The sequence below is a fragment of the Musca autumnalis genome, unplaced genomic scaffold, assembly GCF_047663935.1.
Source record: "Musca autumnalis isolate F117 unplaced genomic scaffold, ASM4766393v1 scaffold_74, whole genome shotgun sequence".
NCBI classification, from domain to species: Eukaryota; Metazoa; Arthropoda; class Insecta; order Diptera; family Muscidae; genus Musca; species Musca autumnalis.
Window position 1 is genome coordinate 444 of NW_027412355.1, and position 14540 is coordinate 14983.

Sequence of the window (14540 nt, forward strand, 5' to 3'; positions counted from 1 at the left end):
GTTCAAAATACCGAAAATCGGGAGGTACCGTTCTATGGGGGCTATCTGAAGGCGTAGACCGATACCGACAAAATTCTGGGGGAAAGTTGTATACCTCCAACGAAGTCTAAGTACCACATTTCAGGCATTTCGGTGCGATAATGAAGCTGAAACCTTCAAAATACCGAAAATCTGGTGGTACCGTTCTATGGCTATATTTAGGCGTGGACCTATGCCGACAAATTTTAAGGGGAAAATTGAGTACCCCAACGAAGTCTAAACACCAAATTTCAGCTATTTCGGAGCACTATTTAGGCCACAACCTTCACAATACCGAAAATCGGGAGATACATGAAGGCGTGGACCTATACTAACAAATTTATAGAGGGAAGTTTTATACCCCCAACAATGGTTATATACCAAATTTCAGGCATTTCGGTGCGATAATGAAGCTAAAACCTTCAAAATACCGAAAATCGGGAGGGTACCGTTCTATGGGGGCTGTATGAAGGCGTGGACCGATACCGACAAAATTCTAGGGGATAGTTTTATACCCCCAACGAAGTGTAATTATCAAATTTCAGTCATTTCGGTGCGACAATGAAGCTAAAACCTTCAAAATGCCGAAAATCGGGTGGTACCGTTCTATGGGGTCTATATCAAAACGTGGACCGATATAGCCCATTTGCAATGCCAAACATCTTAGGAGTAATAGGAACTTCTATACCAAATTACAAAGGCTCTATCTTAAAAATTGCAAGCTGTATCTTGATTTCAACAGACGGACGGACAAACGGACATGATTAGATCGATTTAGAATTTACCGTGAACAAGAATATATATACTTTATAGGGTCTCCGATGAATATTTCGATGTGTTACAAAAGGAATGACAAATTTAATTATACCCTCCAAAGTATGGTGGAGGGTATAAAGACGCATTTGGCATATAAAAAAAGAGTTTTTTTTTTCAAAACCAGCTTGCTGATCCTTAGATCTATGATTTTATAAAAAATTCAAATTTCTGAACTGTACAGCTACCCCAAGCTATTGCCATAGGGTAAAGAGTATTTCAATACTTTGGTAATCTTTTACAGTTTCAAATATCCTCCTTTAATTCCATTTTAAGGTTAATATTTTTATGACTTTCGCATTTCTAAACAGGTGAACCGAGAGAGTGTAAACTATATAATGGGTCCCTACGAAAATGGTAAGTACCTGATATTCTAAATAATTAAACTTCCAAAAAAAATTTACGAACAATTTCCTGTTTCTCTATCCTCCACCATAGTATGGAGGGTATATTAATTTTGTTTTCCGGTTGTAAGGCATTTGCGACCCTATAAAGTATATATTCTTGATCGGGGTAAAATTCTTGGTCGAACTGTGCATGTCCGTACGTCTGTTGTAATCACTCTAGCATCCACAAAAATGGAGAAAGGACGCAGAATGCGTCTTTTGTTTGCAGGCAGGTCAAATTCGCTGATGGGCAATATCTGTCCACGTTTTGGTTTAGCCCTCCTATAACGGTAGCGGCGGATTTCAGGTATTTTGAAGTTTTTGCATACATTAGAATTAATATATTTTGACAGTTAGAGTTCCTAGTTACCAAAAAACGTATATATCAAAAATTATGAACATTGGCCCATATTTTGGTATAGCCCCCATACCAATTTTTAACCGAACTAACGGTAATTTGACATTTGAGATTCTCAATGGTCACGAAATTGCTACACCAAAAATTTTTAACATATATTCATGGTTTGATAAAGCCCCCCCATATAATAGTACACCCCGATTTTTGGTATTTTTGGGATTTTAGCTAAAATTTCTAACCGAAATAGCTGTAATTTGACATAGATCCATGTTTTAATATAGCCCCCATTTAATAATACCTCCCGATGTTCGGTATTTTAAGGGGTTTAGCTATATTGTTTGACGGAACTAGCTGTAATTTTTCACTTGAAAACGCCAATATTCACACAACGTTCTCACTAAAAATTTTCAATATATTTCCATTTACGCGTACCTCCCCATTTTAGGTATTTTGAGAATTTTAGCTGTATTTCTTGATCGACATTTCTGTAATTTGACATTTGATGCTCCTATTGGTCACAACACTTCCTCACCAAAAGTAGTCAACCAAAAGTTCCCTGTTTTGGGTATAGGCCCCATAAAACGGTACTCCCCGATATTCGTTATTTTGAGGGTTTTGGTAAAATTTGTTTACTTAACTACCCGAAATTTGAAATTTTGAGGTTATCTTTCGCAGTCACGAAACTTCCCAACCAAAAATTGTAAACATAGGTACATGTTTTGGTATAGCCACCCTATAACGGTAACTCCCGATTTTCGGTAATTTGAGCATTTCAGTTACATTGTTTGGCAGAACTTCAAGTAATTTTTAAATGTCAAACTACGCCCACAAAACACTTCCACCAAAAATTGTCAACATAGGTCCACACCTTGATATAGGTACCACCTTTTTGCACACATTTTTATACCCTCCACCATAATATGGAGGGTATAATTAAATTTGTCATTCCGTTTGTAAACCTTCAAAATATAACCTTTGTTGGGGGTATAAAACTTCCCTCTCTAAATTTGTCGGTATAGGTCCCTGCCTGAAATTTGGTACTTAAACTTCGTTGGAGGTATTAAACTTTCCCCCAGAGTTTTGTCGGTATCGGTCCACGCCTTCATATAGCCCCCATAGAACGGTACCTCCGGATTTTCGGTATTTTGAAGGTTTTTGGTTCATTATTCCGAAATTTCTAAAATTTGGTATATAACCTTTGTTGGGGGTATAAAACTTCCCTCTCTAAATTTTTCGGTATAGGTCCACACCTTCGTGTAGCTCCCATAGAACGGTACCTCCCGATTTTCGGTATTAAGAAGGTTGTGGCCTAAATATTGCTCCGAAATAGTTGAAATAATTTAGACTTCGTGGTAGTAGTACGGTAGCTCCCGATTTTCGGTATTTTGAAGGTTAAGGACTCAATATTCCACCGAAATGCCTGCAATTTGGTATATATCCTTTGTTGGGGATATACAATTTCCCTCTCTAAATTTGTCGGTATAGGTCCACACCTTCATGTGGCTCCCGTAGAACGGTACCTCCTGATTTTCGGTATTTTGAAGGTTTTAGCTTCATTATCACACCGAAATGCCTGAAATTTGGTACTTGGACTTTGTTGGAGGTGTAAAACTTTCCCCCAGAATTTTGCTGGTATCGGTCTACGCCTATATATAGCCCCCATAGAACGGCACCTCCCGATTTTCGGTATTTTGAGCGTTAAGGCCTCAATATTCCACTGAAATTGCTGAAATTTGGTATATAAACTTTGTTGGGGGTATACAACTTCCCTCTCTAAATTTGTCGGTATAGGTCCACACCTTCATGTAGCTCCCTAAATATTGCTCCGAAATAGCTGAAATTTGGTATTTAGACTTCGTTGGTGGTAGGAATCTTCCCTTTTAAATTTGTCGGTATAGGTCCACGCTTTCATAAAGCCCCATAGAACGGTACCACCCGATTTTCGGTATTTTGAAAGTTAAGGCCTCAATATTCCACCGAAATGGTTGAAATTTGGTATATAACCTCTGTTGGGGGTATAAAACTTCCCTCTTTAAATTTGTCTGTATAGGTTCTCGCCTTCACATAGCCCCCATAGAGCGGTAGCTCCCGATTTTCGGTATTTTGAAGGTTGTGGCCTCAATATTCCTCCGAAGTGGCTGAAATTTGGTATTTAGACTTCTTTGAGGGTAGTCAATCTTCCCTTTTAAATTTGTCGGTATAGGTCCACGCTTTCATATAGCCCCCATAGAACGGTACCACCCGATTTTCGGTATTTTAAAAGTTGAGGCCTCAATATTCCACCGAAATGGCTCAAATTTGGTATATAACCTTTGTTGGGGATATAAAACTTCCCTCTCTAAATTTGTCGGTATAGGTCCACACCTTCATGTAGCTCCCGTAGAACGGTACCTCCCGATTTTCGGTATTGTGAAGGTTGTGGCCTAAATATTTCTCCGAAATAGCTGAAATTTGGTATTTAGACTTCGTTGGTGGTACACAATCTTCCCTTTTAAATTTGTCGGTATAGGTCCTCGCCTTGACATAGCCCCCATAGTACAGTAGCTCCCGATTTTCGATATTTTGGAGGTTAAGGACTCAATATTCCTCCGAAGTGGCTGAAATTTGGTATTTAGACTTCGTTGAGGGTATTCAACTTTACCCCTTAAATGTGTCGGAATAGGTCCACGCTTTCAGATAGCCCCCATAGAACGGTACCTCCCGACTTTCGGATTGAACGTTGTGGCCTCAATATTCCACCGAAATGGTTGAAATTTGGTATTTAGTCTTCGTTGGTGTTCACATTCTCGACTAAAATTCACGTTGTCCCCATTTTCGACTAAAATTCGTCGGTATAGGTCCACGTTTAGATATAGCCCCCATATAATGTTGAAGGTTGTGACGTCAATATCCCACAGAAATGACTGAAACTCGTTATTTAGTCTTCCAGAGGTTTATAAAATATTCCAGAAGAGTATTATTAGTATAGGTCCTCGTCTTCCTATATCCCCATACTTATTGATTTGTGGTATTTTTTTTAATTTTTAGCCACATTCTCTTACCGAAATATAGGAAATATGGTATTTAGTCTTCTTTGAGTCTAAAAACTTTCCGCCAAAAATGTGTAGTTATAGATCGATGTTTTAATATTAGGAAACTAATTGTTCCATTTTACTTCCATACAACTCTAACAAATTATTCCATTTTAGTTAGTTATGTGGTGGAGGGTATAAAAAGTTTTGGCTCGGTCGTACTTAAGGCCTTTCTACCTTGCTTTATTTTGCAATAGTTTGGTTTCTCATTTATTAATCAAACTCATCAGAGCTTCAGCTTCTTATTAGCCATATTTACTAATTTTTACTGGTTCTTCTTATCTATTTACAGTTCCAACCTACAACTACCCGACTCTTGTGCCAATTCAAATGCCACAACTTGCGATGGCAAACAATGTCGTATAAGAAATAAGCTCTTTGGTGAAACGTCATTTTGGGTTGCCTGTGATGACGATTGGACAGTTATACAAAGAAGAATTGACGGCAGAGTGTCCTTCGAACGCGATTGGGAAGATTACAGAAATGGTTTGGCGATTTGAATGGCGAATTTTGGTTGGGACTGGAAAAAATTCATGCTCTAACCCATCCACGAGGATCCACTGAACTTAAAATAGAAATGCAAGATTTTAATAATAAATGGGGATATAGCCATTATAAATCTTTTTATGTGGAGGCGGAAAGTGATAAATATCGTTTACGAGTGAGGGATTATTTAGGGTCAAATGGTGGACATTCACTGACAGGACAGCATAATGATGAACAATTTTCTACGTACGATCAGGATAATGATAAAAATCCTTCTGAAAAATGTGCCTCTTTATTTCCTGGCGGTTGGTGGCATTTCACATGTGATCCGAAGTAAGTTCACTTTGAAGCAAAGGCGAATGAATACTTGTATTAAATTGTTTTTGTTTTTATTTTCTTGTTCGTTTGCAGTGCCCAGTGGGACTATAGCAATTTGAATGGCTTTTATTACAAGACGGGTGCAGTACCAAATGATGAACTTGGCACCGGCATTACATGGAGGACCTTTAATGGAATTAATAAGTCCCTTAAGTACGTCGCAATGAAGATACGACGTAAATAGGAACAGCATAATTATGTATGTACATATTTCTTTTATATAATAAACAAATAATAAACAAAAATTATTTCGTAATAAATAAAATATACCAAAACTGAATTTGTTACAGCAGTCAAGAAATTGTGTTTGTAAATTTTTTAGATTTAAAAGACTTTTGTGGGTTTCAATCAAGCATTTTCAGCATACGATTGTGCCTCTTCATTTGTGGGCGATTGATGGCATATGGACTTTGATTTAAGGTAAGTTTAGTTGGAAGCAAATGTTAATCATTAATTTTCATAATCTTTTTATACCCTCCACCATAGTATGGAGGGTATATTAAGTTTGTTTTTCCGTTTGTAACGCATTGAAATACTCATTTGCGACCCTATAAAGTATATATATTCTTGATCAGGGTAAAATTCTAAGTCGATCTGAGCACGTCCGTCCGTCCGTCCGTCCGTCTGTGGTAATCACTCTAGCATCCACAAAAATAGAGATATGACGCTGAAATTTTGGGAAAATGCGTCTTTTGATTGCAGGCAGGTCAAGTTCGATGATGGGCTATATCGGTCCACGTTTTGGTATAGCCCCCATATAACGGTACCCCCCGATTTACGGTATTTTGACGTTTTTAGCTACATTTTCAGACCGATTTGGCTATAATTAGACATTTAGGGTTCTTAAGTGTCAACAAACATATATAACAAAACTTGTGGACATAGGTCCACGTTTTGGTATAGCCCCCATATAACGGTACCCCCCGATTTGCGGTATTTTGACGTTTTTAGCTACATTTTCAGACCGATTTAGCCATAATTTGAAATTTACGGTTCTTAAGTATCAATAAATTTATATAACAAAAGTTGTGGACATAGGTCCACGTTTTGGTATAGCCCCCATATAACGGTACCCCCCGATTTTGCGGTATTTTGACGTTTTTAGCTACATTTTCAGACCGATGTAGCTATAATTTGACATTTGGGGTTCTTAAAAGTCAATAAACTTATATAACAAAAGTTGTGGACATAGGTCCACGTATTGGTATAGCCCCCATATAACGGTACCCCCCGATTTTGCGGTATTTTGAAGTTTTTAGCTACATTTTCAGACCGATGTAGCTATAATTTGACATTTGGGGTTCTTTAAAGTCAATAAACTTATATAACAAAAGTTGTGGACATAGGTCCACGTATTGGTATAGCCCCCATATAACGGTACCCCCCGATTTACGGTATTTTGACGGGTTTAGCTACATTTTCAGACCGATTTAGCTATAATGTGAAATTTGAAGTTCTTAAATGTCAATAAACTCATGTGACAAAACTTGTGGACATAGGTCCACGTTTTGGTATAGCCCCCATATAACGGTACCCCCCGATTTACGGTATTTTGACGTTTTTAGCTACATTTTTAGACCGATATAGCTATAATTTGACATTTAGGGTTCTTAAGTGTAACTAAACTTATATAACAAAAGTTGTGGACCTAGGTCCAAGTTTTGGTATAGCCCCCATATAACGGTACCCCCGATTTATGGCATTTTGACGTTTTTATCTACATTTTCAGACCGATTTAGCTATCAATTGACATTTAGGGTTCTTAAATGTCAATAAATTTATATAACTAGTGGACATAGGTCCATGTTTTGGAATAGCCCCCATATAACGTTACCGCCCGATTTCAGGTATTTTGAGAATTTTACCAACATCTGTAATTTGAACATTTGAAATTTGAAATTCTTAGTTGTCACCACACCTCTCCACCAAAAATTGTCAAGAAAGCCCCCATATAACGGTACCTCCCGATTTTCAGTAATTTGATGATTTTAGCTACAATATTAAACCAAACTAGCAGTAATTTGACATTTGAAGTTCTTTGTGGTCACAACACCTCTCCATCAAAAATTGTCAACATAGGTCCATGTTCGGATATAGCTCCCATGTAACGGTACCTCCCAATTTTCAGTAATTTGGCAATTTTAGCTACAATTTTTAACAGAACTAACTGTAATTTGACATTTGAAGGTTGTAGTGGTCACCACACATCTGCATCAACAATTTTCAACATAGCCCCAATATAACGATACTTCCCTATTTTCGGTACTTTGAGGATTTTACTTAAAATGTTTAACCGAACGTAGGTCCACGTTTTTGTATAGCCCCAAAACAAACCTCCCGATTTTCCGTACCTTAGCTTTATTTTTTGGACGAACTTTCTGTAATTTGAAATTTAAAAGTCAACAAAAATTATGCAGCAAAAATTGTTAATTTAAGTTCATATTTTCGTATAGCCCAGATACCTCCGAACTAGCTGTTAATGTACCGTTCTGTACCGATTTTCGATATTTTGAGGATTCTACCTAAATTTTTTAACCGAATTAGGAGTTATTTGACATTAAAGGCTCCCATCAAAAACTGTCAACATAGGCCCATGTTTTATTATAACCGCTATATAACAGTACCTCCCAATTTCTAGCCCACCAAAAATTGTCAACAGTTAGATATAGGCACCATAAAAAAGGGCCTCCCGAATGAAGCATTTTATGCAAATTATCTGACATTTTAACGTACTCACTTAAAGATGGGGACAGGAATGAATATTTTATGGTGGAGGGTATGAAAAGTTCGGCCCGGCCGAACTTAATGCTTTTTTACTTGTTTTTTTTGTTTTTCTATTCTTCTTTATTTTCAGCGAGTGACCTATGGAACCTGAGTGGTTTCTATTATCAGACGGGCATAACAGCAAATGATAAACTTGGCACCGGCATTAAATGGACTACATTTTTAGGACCAAATGAGACTCAGCCTTAGAAGTATAGGCCACCCGTACCTCTTTCCACAGATTCGGTATCTCCCTTAGTTACGGGATTATGTTCAGAGGAAGATAAGACGTAGATAGAAATAAAATTAAATATGTGTTTATTTTATGTGTTTTTATTATATGGGTGACGTAGGGGATGGAAGATTCTAAGGAACGGTCCTGACCGGCTTTAACATGGCAAAGCCCAGGATTTATCTTGGTCCATCTTTTATCTCAAGTGGACACTGACCTCCCCGTGGTGTCACCTGGGGAACTGCCTTTAAAAAACTTGAGTTTGGGCCTACTATGAATAAACAAAAGAAAAACAAACCCCTCTAAAGTTGACGAACCCCGGAAACGTTTTAAGGATCTGCGAATCTGCACCTGGAATGTTCGCACTCTTTATAGAGAAGGTGCAGTTTACGCATTGACAGTTGTACTTGAAAAGAACAAGGCCGATATTACTGCCATGCAGGAAATACGATGGATTGGGAAAGGCGTCACAACAACACCTAAAGGTGACGCACTGTATTATAGCTGCCATGACGTAAAGCATGAGTTTGGTTGCGGATTTGTAGTTAGTCGGAGACTAAAACATCTGGTATTCAGCTTCACTCCAGTGAATGAAAGACTTGCTGCATTTCGAATAAAAGCTAAATTCTTCAACATCAGCTTTATTTGCGCTCATGCTACCACTGAAGAAAAGGACGAACAGACCAAAGATATATTTTATGAGCGCTTAGAAGAAACATATGACAGTTGCCCTGCCCATGACATTAAAATTATACTAGGCGATTTTAATGCCAAAATTGGAAGGGAAAATATCTTTGGCCCAACAGTCGGGAAATTCAGTCTCCACAGTGAAATATCTGACAATGGTATGAGGCTGATATACTTTGCAGCTGCAAAAAACATATTAGTTAGCAGTACCAATTTTAAGCATCTCGATATTCATAAGGGCACCTGGCTGTCTCCAGATCAAAGAGCATCAACATTCATCCAGCGTGTTGGATTCGGACCACTACCTTGTTGCAGCAAAGGTACGCACCCGCTTAAACGTAGCAAACAAAGTACGAACAGACACATCACGAAAGTTAGACATCGGTAAGCTGCAATCGCAACAGATAGCCACAGCATATACCACTCAACTAGACCAATTGCTTAATCAAAGCACTCCTCATCCCGATAACATATCAGCGCAGTGGCAAATCATTGCCCACTCCATGAAGATAGCCGCAAAATCCATACTTGGATACCAGAGACCTCCACCAAGGAATCCATGGTATGATCAGGAGTGTCGTGCTGCCACCGAAGAGAAAAATGCGGCATATAGGGCTACTTTACAATCCGTAGCAACGCGTAGCCCACGGGGGAGATACAGGGAGAAAAGGAGAGAGGAGAAACGTCTTTTCCGCAGGAAAAAGAGAGAGATGGAAAAGCGGGAGAGTGAAAAAATCGAGATGTACAGGAGCCAGAATGAAGTCCGAAAATTCTACCAAAGAGTCAAGCATCAAACTGATGGCTTTGGTACAGGCACATCCTCCTGTAGAGACCAGCACGGTAATTTGGTAACTGAAACTCAGGATATGGAAAGAACATTTTTCGAAACTGTTGGTATCCAATAGCAGCGAAGACGACGAAGATACCACAGTCCCAATCCCAGAAGATGGTATTGAATGTATACCGCCCAGCTAAGATGAGGTAAAAACAGCAATAAATCGGCTGAAGAATAATAAGGCAGCAGGAGCCGATGGCTTACCAGCCGAGCTGTTCAAAACCGGAGGCGGCACGCTGATAAGGTGTATTCATCAGCTAATTAGCACCATTTGGCAGGAAGAACGAGTACCCCACGATTGGAACCTGGGAGATAAGACTGTATGCTCTAACTGTAGGGGCATAAGTCTACTCCCTATTGCCTACAAGATCGTGTCAGGGATATTGTGCGAACGACTAAAGCCTATGGTCAACGAGATAATTGGACCATACCAATGCGGCTTTAGACCTGGCAAGTCCACCATTGACCAGATATTTACCCTGCGGCAAATCCTGGAGAAGACCCAAGAGATGCAGATCGACACCTACCACCTTTTTGTCGATTATAAAGCAGCCTTCGACAGCCCGCTGCGTTCAAAGGTATTCCAAGTCATGTCTGAATTTGGTATCCCCGCAAAGCTCATCCGGCTTTGCAGAATGACTTTAACTGACACGAGGTCCTCAGTTAAAATAGGAAAGAACCTCTCCGAAGAGTTTGGTACCAAAAGAGGTTTCAGACAAGGAGACAGCTTTTCGTGTGATCTCTTTAACATCCTGCTGGAAAAGGTTATACGAGAGGCAAACGTCAAAAGAAGTGGCACAATCTACACCAATAGTCACATGTTACTTGCTTATGCTGATGATATAGACATCATAGGCCGATCAGTAAAAGAAGTAACTGATACCTTTATGAAGGTCGAAGGAGAATCTGCTAAAGTGGGTCTGGCGGTAAACGGTGAGAAGACCAAGTTGATGGTGTCGACGCGCAATGCGTCCATTGAGCTCGGACCGACTGTGGAAGTTGGTTCCTATAATATTGAGGTAGTAAAAGACTTCGTCTACCTCGGCACCTCCGTAAACACAACAAACGACATCAGTTGTGAAATAAAAAGAAGAATTATATTGGCCAACAGATGCTACTTTGGTTTAAGTAAGCAGTTTAAAAACAAAGCCACATCTCGTCAAACAAAAATAACGCTCTACAAAACACTGATACTACCCGTGCTGATGTATGGCTCCGAAGCCTGGGTACTTGCGCAAGCAGACATGGCAGTGCTTGGTGTGTTTGAGAGAAAAATTCTTCGAAAGATCTACGGACCAATCTGCGTTGACGGTGAATATCGACGTCGCATGAACCACGAGCTGTATCTGCTATACAACGACATCAATATTGTTAAACGTATCGAGATGCAGCGATTGAGTTGGCTAGGCCATATCATAAGAATGAGCGATGATGACCCCGCTAAAAAGGTGTATAAACACGGACCGCTTGGCGGTGCACGCAGAATTGGCAGGCCAAGGAATAGATGGCGCAAACAAGTGGATGATGAGATGAAAAGGCGCGGTATTCCAGAAAGCGAAGCAACAAATAGAGAGAATTGGAGATCTTTTCTTAGTTCGGCCTATAGAACAAATGTTCTGTAATGGGCCAGCTAAGTAAGTAAGTAAGATGGAGTGAAGGATTGAGGTAGTTTTGGAAATTCTTATTTATGGGTACGAAAAGTAGTAAACGGTACTAAATTTGGTACAAATTGGATTTGGGTGAACGGATAGAGCTGGAATCGTGAAATTTGGAATTAAATTCTTTTGGAGTGTAGGATTAATTTAGTGTTGGAAATTCGTACTTATGGGTACGGAAAGTACTAAATGGTACTAAATCTGGAATCCTGAAATTTTGATTTAAGATTACTATTGGGGTGTAGGATTGAGCAAGTTTTAGAAATTCGTACTTAGGGGGTACGAAAAGTACTAAATAGTACGCAATTTGGATTTGGGTGAACTAATAGGGCTGGAGTGCTGAAATTTGGAATTAAGATTACTGATGGTACGGAAAGTACTAAATGTACTAAATTTGGTACAATTTAAATTTGGGTGAACGGATAGAGTTGGAATCCTAAAAATTCGAATTAAGATTACTGTTGGAGTGTAGGATTGAGGAAGTTTTGGAAATTCGTATTTATGAGTACGGAAAGTACTAAATGGTACTAAATTTGGTACAATTTAAATTTAGGTGGACGGGTAGAGCTGTAATCCTGAAATTTGGAATTAAGATTTTTTATGGAGTGTAGGATTGAGGTAGTTTCGGAAATTCCTTTCTTATGGAGTGTAGGATTGAGGTAATTTGGAAATTGGTACTTATGGGTAAGGAAAGTACTAAATGGTATTAAATTTTGTACAATTTATATTTGGGTGGACGGATGCAGCTGGAAACCTGAAATTCCGAGCTAAGGATACTGTTGGAGTATAGGATTGGGGAAGTTATGGGTACGATAAGAACTAAAATTGGTACAATTTCGATTTTGGGGAACGAATAGAGCTGGAATCCTGAAATTAATTAAGATATAGGTAGTTTTGGAAATTCGTACTTTTGGTGCGAAAAGTACTAAATGTACTAAATTAGGTACAATTTATATTTGGGTGAACGGATAGATCCTGATGGGATGGGATCCTGAAATTTGGAATTAAGATTACAGTTGGACTGTAGGATTGACTTAGTCTTGGAAATTCGTACTTATGGGTACAGAAAGTACTAAATGGTACTAAATTTGGTACAATTTAAATTTAGGTGGACGGGTAGAGCTGTAATCCTGAAATTTGGAATTAAGATTACTTATGGAGTGAAGCATTGAGGTAGTCTTGGAAATTCGTACTTATAAGTACGGAAAGTACTAAAGGGTACTAAATGTGTTACGATTTAAATTTGGGTAGACGGGTAGAGGTGGAATCCGGAAATTCGCAATTACTGTTGGAGATAGTTATTGAAATTCGTACTTTCATACGAAAAGCATTAATGGTATTATAAACAGAGGTAGAATTCGGAAATTATTACGTATAGCCGCTGTTGGTGTGTAGGGTTTAGATATGGATGTGGTTGTGGATATACATACGTACAATAAGTGTACAAAAATTACTAAATGGCGCTGAATTTGATCCAAATTGTTATTGTGTAAAGGGATAGAGCTGAACGTTTAGAGTGGAGATAGAGAGGAAGTTTTGGAAATTCGTACTAATGTATACGAAAAATACTAAATCGCGGTTGGGATATAGTTTTGGATAAAAGGAAGTATTTTTTGAAACTTAAATTTTGAATCTTAAAACTTGATGTTGCATGAAGGGGGATATACATAGGTGGAATTTCGAATTGTTGTATGAGGTATTGTGTTGGTGTTTATATACGGATTTTTTGAAATGCATACAAATTCTAAAATTAGGCTGAGGGCTGGATGATTTATTAAGAAATGCGAAATGTACTAAATGCTATTAAATTTGACGTTGGGTGTAGCAATCGAGATGGAATTATATCATTAGTGCGTGAAAAGTAGAAAATTGCCATAAATTTGGTATTGGGCTAAGGAATAGAAGTGAAACTCTGATATATTATTTATTTGTCAGTTTCATTGTTAGAGAGGGTCGCACAATAAGTATAGGTGAATCGATAAATGAAATTTGTTATGAGGATCACTGCTGAGATTGGATCAGAATGTTGATTTAAATCCACCTTTAAATGTATGAAAGGTTTCTCCATGTAATACCGTTGACATTGGGTGAACAAGTAGAACTAAAACATTTGAGCTAAGGTCCTGGATTTAAAAAACACGAATTCGGTATCTAAATAATGTACTGAAATCAAAAAATCAAACGTACCTTTTCAACAAAATTGTTTTGTTTGTCATTTGAAAAGGTAGACAGTTGCTTACACCTGGGAAGCTTTTGCAGATTCTGAAACTATAACGCTCATAGATGAGAAATATCTAGAAACAAAAAAAAAAATCGCCGGAAGGATTTTAAAATAAAACGCGATTCAAGTTCACATTTTTAGGGGTTCTTTAGGTTTTCACGGTTTTGTTTCGAAGCTGCTCATCTATATATATAAAAGAGTAGTGAGGTGAGTGACTGATTGACTGACTGATTCATCAACGCCCAGACGAAATGGCTGAAGCTAGAAACTTGAAATTTTTAGTGTGGGTTGCTGTTGGTGTGTAGGGGTGAGATAAGGCTGGATTTTTCGAAATTCGACCTAGAAGGGTACGAAAAGTACTAAAAGGTACTAAATATGGTACCCTTTGTATTAGGCAATCGGTAAGAGCTAGAATTCTAAAATTTGGAATGAGGATAACTGATGGAGAGCTAGAAAGATGTACCAAAGGGTTTTTGGAAATTCGAACTATAAGTGTTCGAAAAGTACTAAATGGTACTAAATTTAGTACAATTTGGATTTGGGTGAACGGATTGAGCTGGAACCCTGTAATTTGCAATGAGGGTCACTGATGGAGAGTAACAAAGAATGGTTTTTGGAAATTCGTACTATAAGTGAA

General features: G+C 38.3%; 1 protein-coding gene across 2 annotated transcripts; it reads left to right on the top strand.

Moving 5' to 3' along the window:
- Nucleotides 1–1042: 1042 nt before the first annotated feature.
- Nucleotides 1043–8561, top strand: LOC141388201 (ficolin-1-like). Of its 2 annotated transcripts, XR_012408757.1 has the most exons (5): nucleotides 1043–1188; nucleotides 4939–5465; nucleotides 5544–5709; nucleotides 5833–5930; nucleotides 8365–8561. XR_012408757.1 is itself a non-coding variant. In XM_073958226.1 (3 exons), the coding sequence occupies exons 2-3, from the start codon at nucleotides 5224–5226 to the stop codon at nucleotides 5692–5694; spliced, it is 393 nt and encodes a 130-aa protein (XP_073814327.1). In that variant the 5' UTR covers nucleotides 1043–1188; nucleotides 4939–5223; the 3' UTR covers nucleotides 5695–5811. The 2 variants fall into 2 exon arrangements, 1 of the variants encoding a protein (XP_073814327.1); XM_073958226.1 differs by lacking the exons at nucleotides 5833–5930; nucleotides 8365–8561 and having other exon boundaries at nucleotides 5544–5811.
- Nucleotides 8562–14540: the final 5979 nt, after the last annotated feature.

What these genes read in the sequence shown, in the direction of transcription:
- LOC141388201 (XM_073958226.1), top strand. Translation starts at nt 5,224, where the DNA reads ATGCAAGATTTTAATAATAAATGGGGATATAGCCATTATAAATCTTTT. An exon ending in CATTTCACATGTGATCCGAA is followed by an intron (nt 5,466 to 5,543) that starts GTAAGTTCACTT and finishes GTTCGTTTGCAG; the next exon opens with TGCCCAGTGGGACTATAGCA.